Here is a 14,625-nt window from a genome sequence, read left to right on the forward strand (position 1 = left end):
CTTCAGTCCTTTGTACCACCAGTGAGGCTGGGGCCTGGCAGACACATCTAACCACCCAGAATAGACGTGGCACAAGATTGGTAGTATCTGAGACTTCCTGATGCACAAAACTGGCCTTGGCTCTGATGCTGAGAGAGGGATGGTTAGAGCTGAGCTGTCTCTGGACCCATCTTGGGAGAGCACGTTGTGAGATGGTCAAGTGTGATGTGAAAGCTTGTTTGGAAGGAGCTGGACCACAGGTGTCCACAGGTTTTCTTTGAACCCAGGCTGATCACTCAGCACAAATAATGTCAGAGAGTGCATTTTCAAATTTGTGAAGAGTGCTGGTGTTATATTCACTGCCTGAGATCACATCCAGGAAAGATAGTGGGAGGTTCACTCTTCTGCTGCAGAAGCAGTACCATGCAGGTAAGATGTGATAACACTGCAGGCCAAGTTCAGCATTTCCAATGACATGCTCAGGTAACCCTTTTGCCAAGTAGTTCTGGAGAGTCTGTGTGAGAAAGCTGTGATCTGGACAGGGTAAAGGCAGCATGTTCATTGTATTTAACCTAATGAGTTGCGAAGGCTGTTCAGGATGTTGTTGATACAGTAGGTTGTTTACTTTCACAGAGAAAGTGTGGAGAGCCTTATCCAAAAGCACTCTTATGCCCGATCTCCCATTCGAACCTATGGAGGAGAAGATGATCTTGGAGATGACAGCCAAGCAACACAAAGCAGAGGTAGGAAAATGTGCTCATGAGGCAAATTGTGATGACCTGGTTATGCTTCAGTAAAGGAGAACCACAGTCAGTACTCTGGTACTCTGAAGCATTTCTCTGGTGTGCCTCTCTGCTCTGACATTCTATAATGAAGAAAAATATTTGTTATCTTGTGGCTCTCCTGGACATCTGGTATGTACATGGCACTTGTGTTGGTGGCAAGTTCAGGAGGCAGCCATAGGGATTCCTATGCAGCCTCTGCCATCAAAAGAGAACTACCTCTGCTTCCTCTTCAGGATGGCTGAAAACCAGACAACTTCAACACCTTGGTGTTGAGAACAAGTTAACACTCCCCACCCCTTGACATAACTTACTAGCTGGGGCTCAACACTGTTTGTAAAGTACCATGTAGGTTGAGGGCATTTGCAGCCCCTTCAGACTGCTGTGAACCAGACTTGGATCTGAATGTCTTCAGCCAGATTAACTACTCTGCCTCTACAGGAAGAAAAGTCCATAGCTGCCTCAAAAACTGATGTGTAACTGTTACTGCTTGGCCTCTAAACAGTGCTTTTCCTGCTGAGGCAATTCACTTCAAATGCTTTATCTAATGGTTTCCCTACTTTAGCAGTCACAACAGTAGAAGCAAAGAGAGCTGTGACATCTGTCATAATTTGCCATTGGAAAAAGATCTCAAGCCCATCCTGTGGAATCACTGAGTAGCTTAAACTTGTGTTGCATTATACTTTGCATGTTGACTTTGTGACCTGCCTGATATGCAACAGCCACTTGAGGTAAAGCAGTTCTATCTGCCTTCCAACTGGCAGTGCCCTTGTCTTGTCCTCTAACTTCATACAGTGTTGCTAAGATAAGAGCATTATTTCTGGTCATAAGCTCTTGGGACTTGTGCAAGGAAAACACACTTATTTTTAACCACAAGTTGCTCTTCAACAAAATGTGATTAGGTGGGCTTGCTCATACATATCTATTCCAAGAGCAGTTTCTTAGATTGCGAAATTTCTGGAGCAACTGCTCAGCTGGTACCATGCCAACCTTTTATGGGCTTCTTGGGGATTACCTCACTTCAAGTCAACTTAGATCCTAGGCCAGATTTTGTTGAAGACAGTGTTGAATTTTCCCTTGCCAGAAGTCTCCAAGCAAGGTACCTTCCCTCCAAGAGTTACATGGCTCCCTGGTATGGTGTCCTCCTTTGGAAGTGACAAAGTGAACAAGCTGAACCTCAATATGAGAACTCTCTCTTAAGAGACTTCTTCTTCTGAAGGGAATCCTAAGGAAGGTGTCAGGGGATGAAGGAATAGTTTATTAAACTTAATTTTATGTATAACATTCAGAGGATACAATTCTGTATTTGCTCACAGTATGGCAAATGTGCAAGTGAGGAAGATGATGAATTGTAGCAATCAGCTTTTTCTACTCTGGTAGCCATATGCTAACATAGGATGTGATTAGATGTTAGGACAAAATTCTTCACTTTGAGGATGGTAAGACACTGGAAAGAGGTTGCCTAGAGAGGCTCTGGATACCTCCTCCCTGGAAGTGTTCAAGGCCAGGTTGGATGGTACTTTGAGCAACCTGTTCTAGTGGGAGGTGTCCCTGCCCATAGCAAGGGGGGTGGAACTAGATGATCTTTAAGGTTCCTTCCAACACAACCCATTCTATTATTCTTTGATTGCTCTGGACAACCAGATGCATGCCCAGAGGGTAAACCATACTGCTTTTGTACTGCCTTCAAGGTCTGGTGCCCGTAAAGAAACATCCTCCAAGATATGAGGAGAGAAATAACAATCCTATTGGACTTCATGAACATTTTTATTTCTTCTGATGCATGTGTAAACTGCCTTGTATGCAAATTTGAGGGGTGTCCTTCCACATGTATGAGAGTTGACAGCCAAACACAAACACAATGCTGGATGGTGTGTGTCATAAGCTCTCTGGGGCCTCAATGGCCTCAGAATTATTATTGCGCATTTCCTTGGCAATGGCAAATGTGGTACGAGACTTTCTGAGGCACTAGGTCACAATTAAAAATCATTGCAGTTGGAGGAGCAAATTTCCTCATGAGAAAAAGTCAGATCCTCTACTCTGTATAGAGGAAAGTCTATCACTGCTATTTATTTCTAATTACATTCAGAACATTCTCAGCGCAGACAATTTCAGCCTTTTAAAGATGGAAGTGGCTTGTCTTCAGCAGTATATTTATCACAAGAAGTCACTTTCCAAAGGAATTAACAGATATGAAATATATGAATCCAATTAAAACACTTTAATTCATAGTGTCTGGATGCCTTCACTCCAGCATCCACACAGAGGGTTCATAGTAGCCACCTGGAACTGAGCCAAATGTAAACCTTCCAGGCAAATCCAGATTCAGGTCTCGTTTTCCCTGTAGTGCAATAATGCTCAGATATTGCCTGATTTGTGAAAGTTTTCACTCTGGTCAGTAAGTATAGTTGAATCCTTGGTGTTTGGCTCTGGATCCTAACTTCAGAGCAGTTTGGGTTTGGTTCAGTGGTAGTTGGGTCAGGATTTGTCTCAAGTCCATTTCTACTGCTGAATCACCAGTATTTCTCTTCCCTGTTACTGGGCTGTTTAACTTGTTTCGTTAAGCAGAGTGGGAATTAATCAAGAGCAGCACACTTTGTGATCTGAGAATATATCCCTAAAAAAACACATGTTGGGGTTTTTTTGTTTTGTTTTCCTTTTGTTTGTTTGTTTTTAAATCACATTTTTAAAATTTTTATTGTTGCTTGCTCAAGGTTTGAGTATGTGGCTCCATTTAGTTGGTATATATAATTCCAGTAAGTTTACCTCAAGAGATAGATGTCTTCATATTTTTTTCTTTCCACAGCTTGGATGAACCTATCCTCTGGAATCAGATTTATTAAACTAATACCTGCTGTAAAATTGATTGTCTCAGACTGTTTTGCATTACTGGCTTGAAATTATAGTCAAATATTCTTGCCAGTAAATTTATTTCTTAAAGTAAAAAACATTTTCTCAATGGACGAAGTTGGACAAGAAAGAAAATACAGAGGGGACATGAGCTGCATTATTGTTTGAATAGGAATAAAAAATTAAGGCTTTATTTATAGGATTTTATTGTATTCGGCATTTCTAGAAATCAGACATCTGATGATGACCATGTGCGTAGAGGAGCTGCAGAAGGGCAATATTTTCACCAGATTATTTGAAAATGACCACGAATTAATACCCAGCAAAGTGTTGTTTTTCAAAAATTTTATTGTCAAAATAAAATAAGTAATTTTAATATAAGTTAGTTTTAATTTAAAGAAGCCATTATTCCTTTTTTTTTATTTTTTTTTTTATTATTATTTTTTTGATTCTGCAATTTTCAGACAAAAAGTAGAAAAAGTGTTTCAAAGAGGTGGTAGATTTGTGACAAGAATTTTTGGAACTTTTCAGATTAAAAAATACAAAAAAACAAATGCAATTCCATTTGATCAAAAGTAGGAAATTATCCTTAGAACAACTATTTAATATATTTTTTTTTCATTTCACTTAAAGATTGGCATCTCTTACTGTGATTTAGCATTAGTATTGTTTCTTAGAACACTTGTTGAAAAATAGCAAATGTTTTGACATTGTGGAGTTTTCTGTTCTGTATTTTGGAAAAAAAAATCAAGTAGAGGTGAAAGATGCAGTGCTGACAAGTTTTACTGGAGTAAAAAATAAGGAAAACTTGTAGAGCGAATTGTATATTTCTGCATTTGAGAAAAAAAAACCAAAAAAAACCCAGTCCTATTAAGGATCTGATGCAAAAAGCTACAAGTATGTCTTCAAAACAGGGATGTAATGCCATTAGATTCCATGTCAGAGTAGATGCTTCAATGTTTAGTGACAGCATTACAAGGTTCTTTCATACCTAAGAAGGCCCAATGTGTGAATCTGATTTTACTGTTCAAGCCACAGCAACAACCTTCTTAAAATGGAAATTTGCCTTAAGATGTAGTGATAAAGGACAGCAACCAGAAAATTACAATATAAAAAAAAGATATAAGGGCAGAGAAGCATTTGGGAAGTATTTCCAGTGTCAACTTGTCATTAAAATCAGCCTTGCTGAGAAGGACTTTCTCCCTTTTTGTTCTTTTAGCAGCTTTGTGTGTTGCAGTGCAAGCATAGAGTCATAGAATCATAGAATTGGCTGGGTTGGAAGGGACCTCAGAGATCATCAAGTCCAACCCTTGATCCACTACCACTGCAGTTACCAGACCATGGCACTGAGTGCCACATCCAGTCTCTTTTTAAATATCTCCAGGGACAGAGAATCCACCACTTCCCGGGGCAGCCCATTCCAATGTCTGATCACCCTTTCCGTGAAAAAATTCTTTCTAATATCCATTTCTCTCTGCTTGCAGGGTCAGCCTTTACAACATCTGATAACCTGTCCCTCAGTTCCTGGGTATCCTCCTCAACCAGCTTCCCTGGCTTTCAGCATCCCCAGTCTTTGAGCGCCCTGGGTACCAGCACTGCCTCCATAGCTACGCCCATTCCTCATCCAATCCAAGGATCTCTGCCTCCATACAGCCGCCTGGGAATGCCTCTGACACCCTCTGCTCTAGCCAGCTCCATGCAAGGCAGTGGCCCCACCTTCCCTTCCTTCCACATGCCCAGGTACCACCATTATTTTCAGCAGGGTCCTTATGCAGCCATCCAGGGACTGCGTCACTCCTCGGCAGTGATGACGCCGTTCGTATGACTGAGGGAAGACGAGAGGAACGCGAGGTTTTCCATGTGCAAGTTTGGTATGAAAAACACCAGGGACCTTCCTGAAAGGCCTGTGGCAGGAGTGCTTGAACTCATAACAAACCAGCTAAGAAAATGCATTATGGATATAGATTCCTCCATTGAGGGATCACGAGAAGAGTGCATGCAGCTTGGAGCTGCTCTTTGTGTAACACAGCCAAAAGGGATCCCAACGTTCCCAGGATTTTTGGGTGTGTGCAGCTTGCTCCGAAGGTGCATTATACCTAGCAGAAAGAGATTATGTTTATGCAGCAATGTACAAATTAATTGTGTATGTCTTTTTTCATATGTTAGAAGAATCCTGAGAAAGGCAGTACTCTTACTCATTTTCATCTCTTCTTAGGACTGAAGAGCATCTAAACAGAAAAATGTCTTGCTACAACTCTGAGCATGTTTAAGGCTATCTCACCACACATTTACTGGGAATTGGACAAAGTGGTAAAGGCCACTGTGTTTTTTAAAAGACTGGCTTTTATTCACCAAAAGCAGTATTTCTTAGTTGCTACTATAATCCCAAAGAGAAAACTATTTACAAGTCTGTCTTTGTTTCTTTCACAAAACTCTTATCAGTTCCAAAAAAGAACTGCATTATATGACTGTGGCAGTAATCATACATTCTGTCTTTCAGTCTAAAAAAAAAAAAAAAAAAAAGTTTGTGCTATATCCTAGGAGGAGCAATTTAACTTTCTATTAAGGTGTGATGAAGGAAAATACGGATTTGGGAAATTCTGTTACTGAAACTTAGAAAACCAAGATACCCAGGTTGCTTGCTGCTGCACTTGCCACTGAAGGCCTGTTCCTAACTGAAAATGGGTACCAACTTATGCAAATTTCAGGCTAGATCAGCCTTATAGACTCTCTAGATTGAACTAGAATCGATGGATTAGTGTAAAATGCGTGGCATTGGAGTATTCTTCTACTTGTTGTGACTTTCTTGGGTTTGGGCGTGGCTTTTGGCCAGGAAAATGAGGGTTGTACTGTCTGTTTTTCCATGTCCCAGTAGAATGGTGCAGTTTCCTTGGGAAAATACCAGTGCAGAAATTTAGATGTAATTTTTTTATCCCTATTTGCCTTTTTTTGAGTTAGTGATTAGGGTTCTCATTCAAAGTACTGTCCACTTTTTCTAGTATGTTATGTCTGATGCACCAGAGGAACTGTAGAGGTATAAGGAAAAGTGACTTCTTTGCAGAGAGCTGGCACAAATGCTTTGCACTGCTGAAAAGTTCCAGTGCAATGCTGGTTTTCTGCATGGCAGGAGCTGGGATTTCACTGTAAATAAGAAGTCAACACAGAGTTTCTGTGCCGAGTTGCATCCAAGTTATAGATGATACATCTAGGAATAAAAAGGAACTAGAAATTCAATTTCATGCATTAAAGATCTGTGTAAAGCTGGAACACAGAATAGAAATCAGATTTTTGGGGACTATTCCTTATTTTTGACCAGTGTGTGCTGATGTCATGAGAAGAAGCTGAATGCAGTACACTGAGTCACCTATCTCCCACCTCATTGAAGTGCAAGGCAAGTCAGGTGCCTGTTTTGTTTTTTTGGTTTTTTTTTTTTTTGGTACCACTGCCTCATTTTATATGCCCGGTCACCCAGAGCAATGACACCTTCCCAGGATTTTTGGAGTTTCTATTGTAGGCCAGTACTTGCATCCCACAGATAAGGAGCATCTCTATGTACTTTCCAGTAGATGAATTTAAAATCTTGTCAAGTTGGCTATTTCAATCACCTCAGCTATCTGGAGTATCATCCTAATTTCCCTTTACCCATCATTAGACCTGCTGATAAAAAATGATCTAAGGCAATTTTCAACTTCTATGGTCTGCTTCTGAATGAAAAACCAGTGTTTACAGTTTCTGGGTTCAGATCTAATACAAGGAGTTAGATAAATTAATATAATAGGCCAAGCTCTGCAGTGTTTGGATGACTTAGAACCAGACACTGAATTTGGCTTGATGTAGCCAGGTAATAGATTTTGCTCCAGGCTATCAGATTAATCCAAAAAGTGCATGTTGCAAGGTTGTATCGAGTTATACCCTGTTTTGATACAAACCTCCTATTTTTTCAGGAAATTAGATGATACTGGCGCCACAACAACAGAACTCTTCAAGTACATATATGATTCCACAGAAAGCAAGAATTTCAGGGGAAATTTGAAAGAAAATTTCAATCCTTCTCCTTCATTTTCTTGACTTTCTCTTAGAGTTTTATGAAAGTCTGGTGACAACATGCACTAAAGCCCATGGGGAAATTCTATTTCTTTTATCTGTTTCCTTCTGCAGCTTTATTATCTTATCTGGATTTGCAGGGGATATGGTTAGGTTCAGAATTCAAGCCAGTAGCTTTAAGGATGATATTTCCATCAGGAAATGACCAACTAAGTAGGCAGCTTTTACATGACTCCAGAAATAACTTTGGGACAGGTAGGCTGATTTAGTCAGCTTTACAAGTCACATAAAACCTCCTTATACATTGACTTGTCCTTCCTTTGTGAAGCAAATTTAGAGAAATAAACTCTTTAGCCTCATCTGAGTCCCTGTTCTGAAAATACCAATATTTAGCATGCAGAAATGTCCTGATAAATGTTTCAGAGAAAATTCTCCGGGCTCTTGCTCGAGAATGAGACTGGCTTTTGACAACATCATCTACAAAAATATTAAATGAAAGACAAGTGCTTTTCACTACAAATAAAATATAATCCCTCTCTGAAAAAAAATGTGGCAATAGACTGTTCCTGTATAAAAACATGATAAGGCCAACTTCTCATCCAAATTCTCTGTGATGAGTTTCATAGTGCCAAAAATGCAGAACTACCTGTCAAAATCCACAGCTTGATTCTTCCAGTCAGATCAAGCCTCTCTCACTGTGTTTATCTCTCCCAACACTGCTTCTCTGCCATATCTGCTCTCCAGAATATTCAGTCCTTTGCATCAGAAACCCACTGCATTCCCCACTAATGCCAAATTATGGGCAGATCCCACACAAGGTAATGAAGGCACCTTGTGAGAGCTTCCCCTAGGACTAAGATCAGTAGGTATGTCCCCTTCTCACCTCCTCCATTTCTACTTCCAGAACCTTTTGTGTAGTGTTGAGGTTGAAGGGATCGAGCTCACAGAGACCCCAGGATGACCAAGGAGATCCTGCCACCTTGCAAGGTTTCTTCTCCCTGTCCCTCTCACCTTCCTGTGGACAAGGGGCAGCATGGGAGTGATTCCAGGGATAAAATTCCCACCTCACTGAAGTCAGCTGCAAATTTATTGACTGTAATGGAGTCAATATTTCATTCAACACTCTCACCTAAAAATAAAGTCTAACTGCAAGAACAGGGACTGTAGCAACAGCAACAACTTAGGACCTCTACAGAAGTAAACACTAAAACCCAGCTACAAATCAGCTTTAGCACAGATTTTGCTATTGGAAGAAAATGAATGGAAGTTTATAATTAATTGGCTAAAGAGTAAAATTGCTTCTTGAAAAAAAACCACAACTGCTTTGACAATAATTCAGTAACTTATTTAAGGAGTTGCTGTACTGCTGTCAAAATTGTATCACTTTCAGGACAGAACATCTGTTGCTGGTAGATGATGTAGGAATGCCAAATATAATCCTGAGTTTATTTTCCAGTATAATTCACATTTTATATCCCATGAGAAGTGCTCTTCACCTTTATGAGCTCTTGGCTGAACAAACTGGTGCTGATTTATGTTGTTGGGAGATGGGATTTTTTTTGTTTGCTGGATTGTTTCTGTGTTTTTTTTGCTTGTTTGTTTGTTTGTTGTTTTTTTTTTTTAAGAAGGGTGGGGAGAACATGCCTGAATTTGCTTTTCTGAGGGAATAAGATTATCCTCCAAAGTGTTACAAATACTCCTTGGTGTTTTCTGGGTTACCCTTTTATCCATAGACAGTTAACAGTCTTCAATCCAACAAAAGCATCCCAAAGACTAACAAAGCTGACTCATGCATTTGTCTGAACTTTTTTTCTTCTGCTTTTGGAGCCCTGAGAGAAGCTAGACATAAAAAAAACACATTATTTTGGCTGCTTGGTTTTCAGTATGGCTTTAGATGGCCTGAGACACTGTCAAAGACAGAAATTCAGTGCCAATGGCTTCAGTGGTACTCTTTTTAACTATAGACTGACAGACGAGCATAGACCAAGTGGATAAATGTACAGAGTTTTTAGTGGAAATGCTTCTACGTGAGTTCAGAGATGATAAATTATATGGTTGCTACCATGCTTGGTAATACAATCTACTAAATGGAATTGCAAATTTTCTCCCAGATAGCTTTATGCATGCAGGCTGGGACACTGCATGAGCATGTACACATAAGAAGATGGTGCCACTTCCAACATCCAGCAAACATTAGACAGCACTTGAAAATAATCCTCTTTTAGATGGAAAACATTTGGGCTGGCAACTTGATTACGCACTACATCCTCTTTATTTGTGTGTACTACAGGGAAACAGAAATAGCAACGAAAATTATTGCAAAAACTTGGGGAGCTTTCTAAAACTATAAGTTCATATGAACTGTGATAATTTACCCTTTGATAAGGGATAAAAGCAACGGTGAGATCAGTGTAACACGGAGGGTTCCTTACTGAGGAGGGAGTTGTAGCCACAGTGCTTATACTCGGCAGCAGCAGAGGGACAACATTCACTCACTGCAAGACTGATTTTAGTTTTAGTGAGATCTTATTCTCGTTATTCTTTACAGAGCATTTTTTTGCTGCAGGAGAAGTGGTTTCTTGACTAACCACTTACTTGCTGGCCAGAGGATTTCTGTATTACTCTGTAATAAACTGTCCTTGCATATAGTATCTACTTTATCAAATGACAATGACTTTATCTTTTTAAAAGAGAACAGTGATTTAAGTAAACTCTGAAGTAACTTTTAACGATAGTTTAAGGACAAAAAATGCAGTTTGCTGTATTTTATTAGCACATTTAAACAATATCTTTTTTTTATTGTACCTTCAGAAACACGAGGGAAGACTTGGTTTAAAAATAAGGAAGGTAAAAAACTGGATGTAACCTCTTTAACAGAATGTACCACAGTTCTGCTGTTTGCTGTGTTGACTTTGTTGTTTAAAATGCATTGCGTGAGCACATTCACCATGTACTGAGGTGTGTGTTTGTGTGTACGGGGTGGGGGTAGGGGGAAATCTTTTTATGGAAAAAGAAGTTATGAACATAAACTATGAAGCAACATCTAATGAAAAGTTTCTTTTTAAGTGCAATATATTTATTTCTGCTAGAAATATAATATCAACATTATGTAATATTTGAAGCATTAAATGTTATTTGTAAACAGCTTAAAATTATATATATATCACAAAAATTGTACAGACGTGCAAATGTGTGGATATTCAGTTTCTTTCATTAAAATATTGGGTGTTTTGATATATCATTCTTATCTAGACAAATCTTTCTGCTGCTGTTGTTTTCCCTCTGAGCAACTCACTTGAGTGCAGTGGAACCAGTGAAGGATTCTTCTGCAAGAGTGCAAAATCTGGTGGGGCTCCTCATCTGCAAAAGGTGTTCTAGTTGGACCCCTGTGGAACGAGAATTGTGCTGTAGGTAAATGCAATTGTACTTCACATGTAGTTAGACAAATGATTTTTTCACAAGCCTTTGCATATTCAGAAAAGTTGCTGGTTTTTGCCACCAGAGTCCAAATGAGACCTAGGAAACACAATCTAAGAAAGTAGAATAGAATGAGGTCTGTTTAGTCTGGCGAAGTGAAGATTGTGGAAAGATGCAATAAAGTTTTCAAATAAATGAAGAATATAAAACATGGAATAAATTCCTGTCCATATCTGCTGCAGCCTTTTGTTTAATGGGATTTTATTTCTATTTTAATAGCATATTTTAAAGCAAGAGACAGTTACCTGAGACATCTGAGATGTTCAAAGAGGAGGGATGGGGAAGAATAGCATTGGATTGCCTAAAGAAGATAAGGATCAATGTATATCACTGGAAGTCTTTAAGAACAGGTTGAACATACTTTAGTCGAGAATGATGTGATTAGAGCTAATCTTGCCGTGGGACAACCAAACTAACCAAACCTTGGGACAACCAAATCTCTTGAGGTGTTTCCAAGTTTTCTATGAGAGCCATCCCTTAAAGCAGCTTCTGCCAAAATCCTCATGTTGCTCCAAAAGTTTTTGTTACACACCTGTAGCTCAGCTTGTCCTCAAAGTGAGATCAGCTGCTGGGTCTTTTGCAGATCGTTAACAAGAGGTGCTGGCTACAAGGAAACCGAATGTATTAAAAGAGCTGCAAGGGCTTCATGAATAGCAGTAGCGTCGCTTTAATTTGGTTCCTGAGTGTGAGCGTAAGCATGGAGCAGTGCCTGAGGTAATTCAAACCCACTTTAACTGTGCTGAGTTGTAACTATGTATTAATGTATCTCTTTTACATTTACAACATATGAAAATGAGGACAGCTCACTGAGTTGGTAAATGAATATAATGCTTTTTGTCTCTGTGTTATATATTTATGTCATCTTGTTAGCAAAACACAGGTATTCCCTCATGGATATTTAGGGCATGGGAAGTCTTTTGCTCAACCTCAGGCTAGAGGGCTTTCTTAATGACATGTACAGTGCATACTCTCACACTTTACTGAATCAGAAATACTGGCTGGATGCAGATTCAAGATGTAGTTATGGAAATGGTCTCCCTGAAATCAGGAGGCTTGCTCGCTTAAAGTTAAATGGGTGCTGAAATATTTTGGTGGTTCTGCAATTGTAACACTCCTTGTGCTTTGCACAATCAAGGCCTTTGGGAACAAGGTGTCCATGCAACTGGAGCCTTTATTTGCTATTGTCCAAAGAGAAACCAGGGGATTAAATAAAGTGAGGATTCTGAACTGCCTTCCAGTTAGGGTTACTCTGAAGGGCCTGATGAGTAGCCATGGTGACTGTAGGTTGCTTCGTGTTTCAGGATTAGAAAGTATTTATACCTAAATTATCTATCTTAGAATCATAGATTTATCTGTCTTAGAAGCATGCCTTAGAGATGAGCAGTGCAGAAAACAAATTATTTGGAGAGTGACATTTTCTAAATTTCCTGTGGAGAAGCACAATGGATGCACTGATTTATTGGTATGCTATGGAACAGTAAATATTTTGAATCATCAGTAAAAAGACCATTTCAAATACAAATAAAATAATTATATACCATAAGTGCATTATGTATAAACTAACAATGATCATTAAAAAGGTTAAGAAGAAGGAATCAAACTGTCAGTGGTATTGTGCCCAAGATCCTTACTAGTATTGATAGCAGGGTTGGTCTCTAAGGCTCTAGGGACCTTTGTGAGAACAACAGAAGCTGGTCTTTGTAATAACCAGAGGACTATGAGTAAATAAAATTTTTCCAGAGGTTTTTCTGAAGAGGAAGATGAGAATTCCTTCCAATGAAAAGAGAGCATTTCATAATTCATCACTGCAGCATTTTCAAGCTCTGTTAATATAAAGTATATTTTTAGAAGCAGCCCCCCAAAAACCTGGTATTTTTAACATCCTTTTAGGTTGGAAAACAGGCTTAATACATGGACTGCATTGACTGGTAATTTGTGTCATTAAAATCAAGCAACCACGCCAAATAATTTTGGTCTGTTAGTTGCCTTTGAATTGTTTTCACTGTCATTGTGAAGCCTTCCAGGAATATATGCCATCACTTTTGAGTGGCTTCAAGTTTCTGTGTGCTAGAAAATCTCCTGGATTTGAGTCACATTTTCACTGAATTTATGAGTACTGGCTTTAAAAAGTTCTGCACTCCCCTGCGTTTGGAGAAGGGTGGCTAACAAAAATAGTGATGAGATGAATGGCTGTCCTGCAGATTTGCAAAGAGCACTCAGCTAGCTCTTTGTTTTAATTAAGCCAACTGTTGTGGGGGAATAGCTTAAACGGTAAGAGAAATAAAATGAGGGCAAATGCTTGCAACTGAATCAGTAATTGATTATGTTAAGAACAAATAACTCTCCAAAAGGTGGAGGTGATAGAGTTCCTTCAACAGCTGCAGTTTTCCTCCATTTAGATGTTTAACTTCTAGTCAGTTGTTCTGAGATATTCATACTAGGGATGAGTATGTGGCAAAAAAGTGTCTTACCTGTGTCAGAAGGCTGTTACCTGCTCTTTCAGAGGCAATGCAGTCATATGTTTTTGTTACCTCAGACTAGACTTACTACTGTGCTTTTTACCTTGATCTCTGTCTTAAGGCATCTTAAGATTTCCTGAAAGCAATAATATGAAATTGGAGGAGTTGATGATGTCCTTACTTATAGTGTGCACTGTCTTCCAGTCAGCTTCTAGGGTCAATGCATACTGTAATTATAACTGTAAGTTGGGTATTTGGTGTAATCAGAACCCATGCTCTTTCTCTCCGAGTTCTCACAGGACTGGAATAAGATGTGATTTTTAAACTGGTAGTCTGTGCTTAATAGAGGCTGCTGGAATTGAACTTGCAATTTGAATCAGTGGTCTTTCTGTGGAAAATGACTCCTGCTGTTCCAACTGTACCAGCATTTTTGCATGCTGTTTAGATATAAAAATTTTATTGGTCTTTACTGGTCTTCTCTGGTGTGAAAGCTGAGTGTGAGACAATGCAGGTTTTTTCTGTTTATGTTACTTCCTGTCATAAAAGTCATGGCTCATACATAGACACAGATCTATAATTATTTTTTCCTGTGCTCTCTCATGGATCGATCCCAAGGGAGCCAAAAGAAGAATTGACTTTTATCTTGATGCAAATTGTTGGTTGTAAAATTTGCATTGATAATATCTGAACATGTAACCAGGGCTTTGGCATGGCAGGCTTCAATTACCTTCCTTTGAATGTCATAGCTTTTAGACTTGAGATACCAGTCATACTGCTCATCTTCAATCATATTACAAATAAGTTAGTAGTACTCAGGAGATTTATCAGCCTCACTTTATTTAATCATTCCATTTTCAGCTAACATAGTCACCCCAAACAGTGCATTTCCAGGAGATCACTGGATTGTTTCAGATGGTTAAAGACTTTGGCCTTCTTTGCTCCTTCATTTTACAGTGCACCATGAAACTTTTTTTTTTTTTTTTTAACGAACATATAAAAGTCTAACACTTGTGCCCCCTAATTTCCTTTACAAG

At 39.1% G+C, this 14,625-nt stretch overlaps 1 protein-coding gene across 1 annotated transcript in view; it reads left to right on the forward strand.

The window, feature by feature from the left end:
• The window catches only part of TBX20 (T-box transcription factor 20), a 35,070-nt gene extending 29,324 nt beyond the window's left edge, over window positions 1-5,746 (forward strand). The window contains exons 7-8 of the mRNA XM_071736062.1: window positions 613-722; window positions 5,096-5,746. Coding sequence (XP_071592163.1) covers window positions 613-722; window positions 5,096-5,436 — 451 coding nt within the window. The 3' untranslated portion in view covers window positions 5,437-5,746. The remainder of the gene's footprint in view (window positions 1-612; window positions 723-5,095) is intronic.
• The last annotated feature ends 8,879 nt before the right edge of the window (window positions 5,747-14,625 follow it).

This window comes from Heliangelus exortis, chromosome 2, assembly GCF_036169615.1.
Source record: "Heliangelus exortis chromosome 2, bHelExo1.hap1, whole genome shotgun sequence".
Taxonomy (NCBI): domain Eukaryota; kingdom Metazoa; phylum Chordata; class Aves; order Apodiformes; family Trochilidae; genus Heliangelus; species Heliangelus exortis.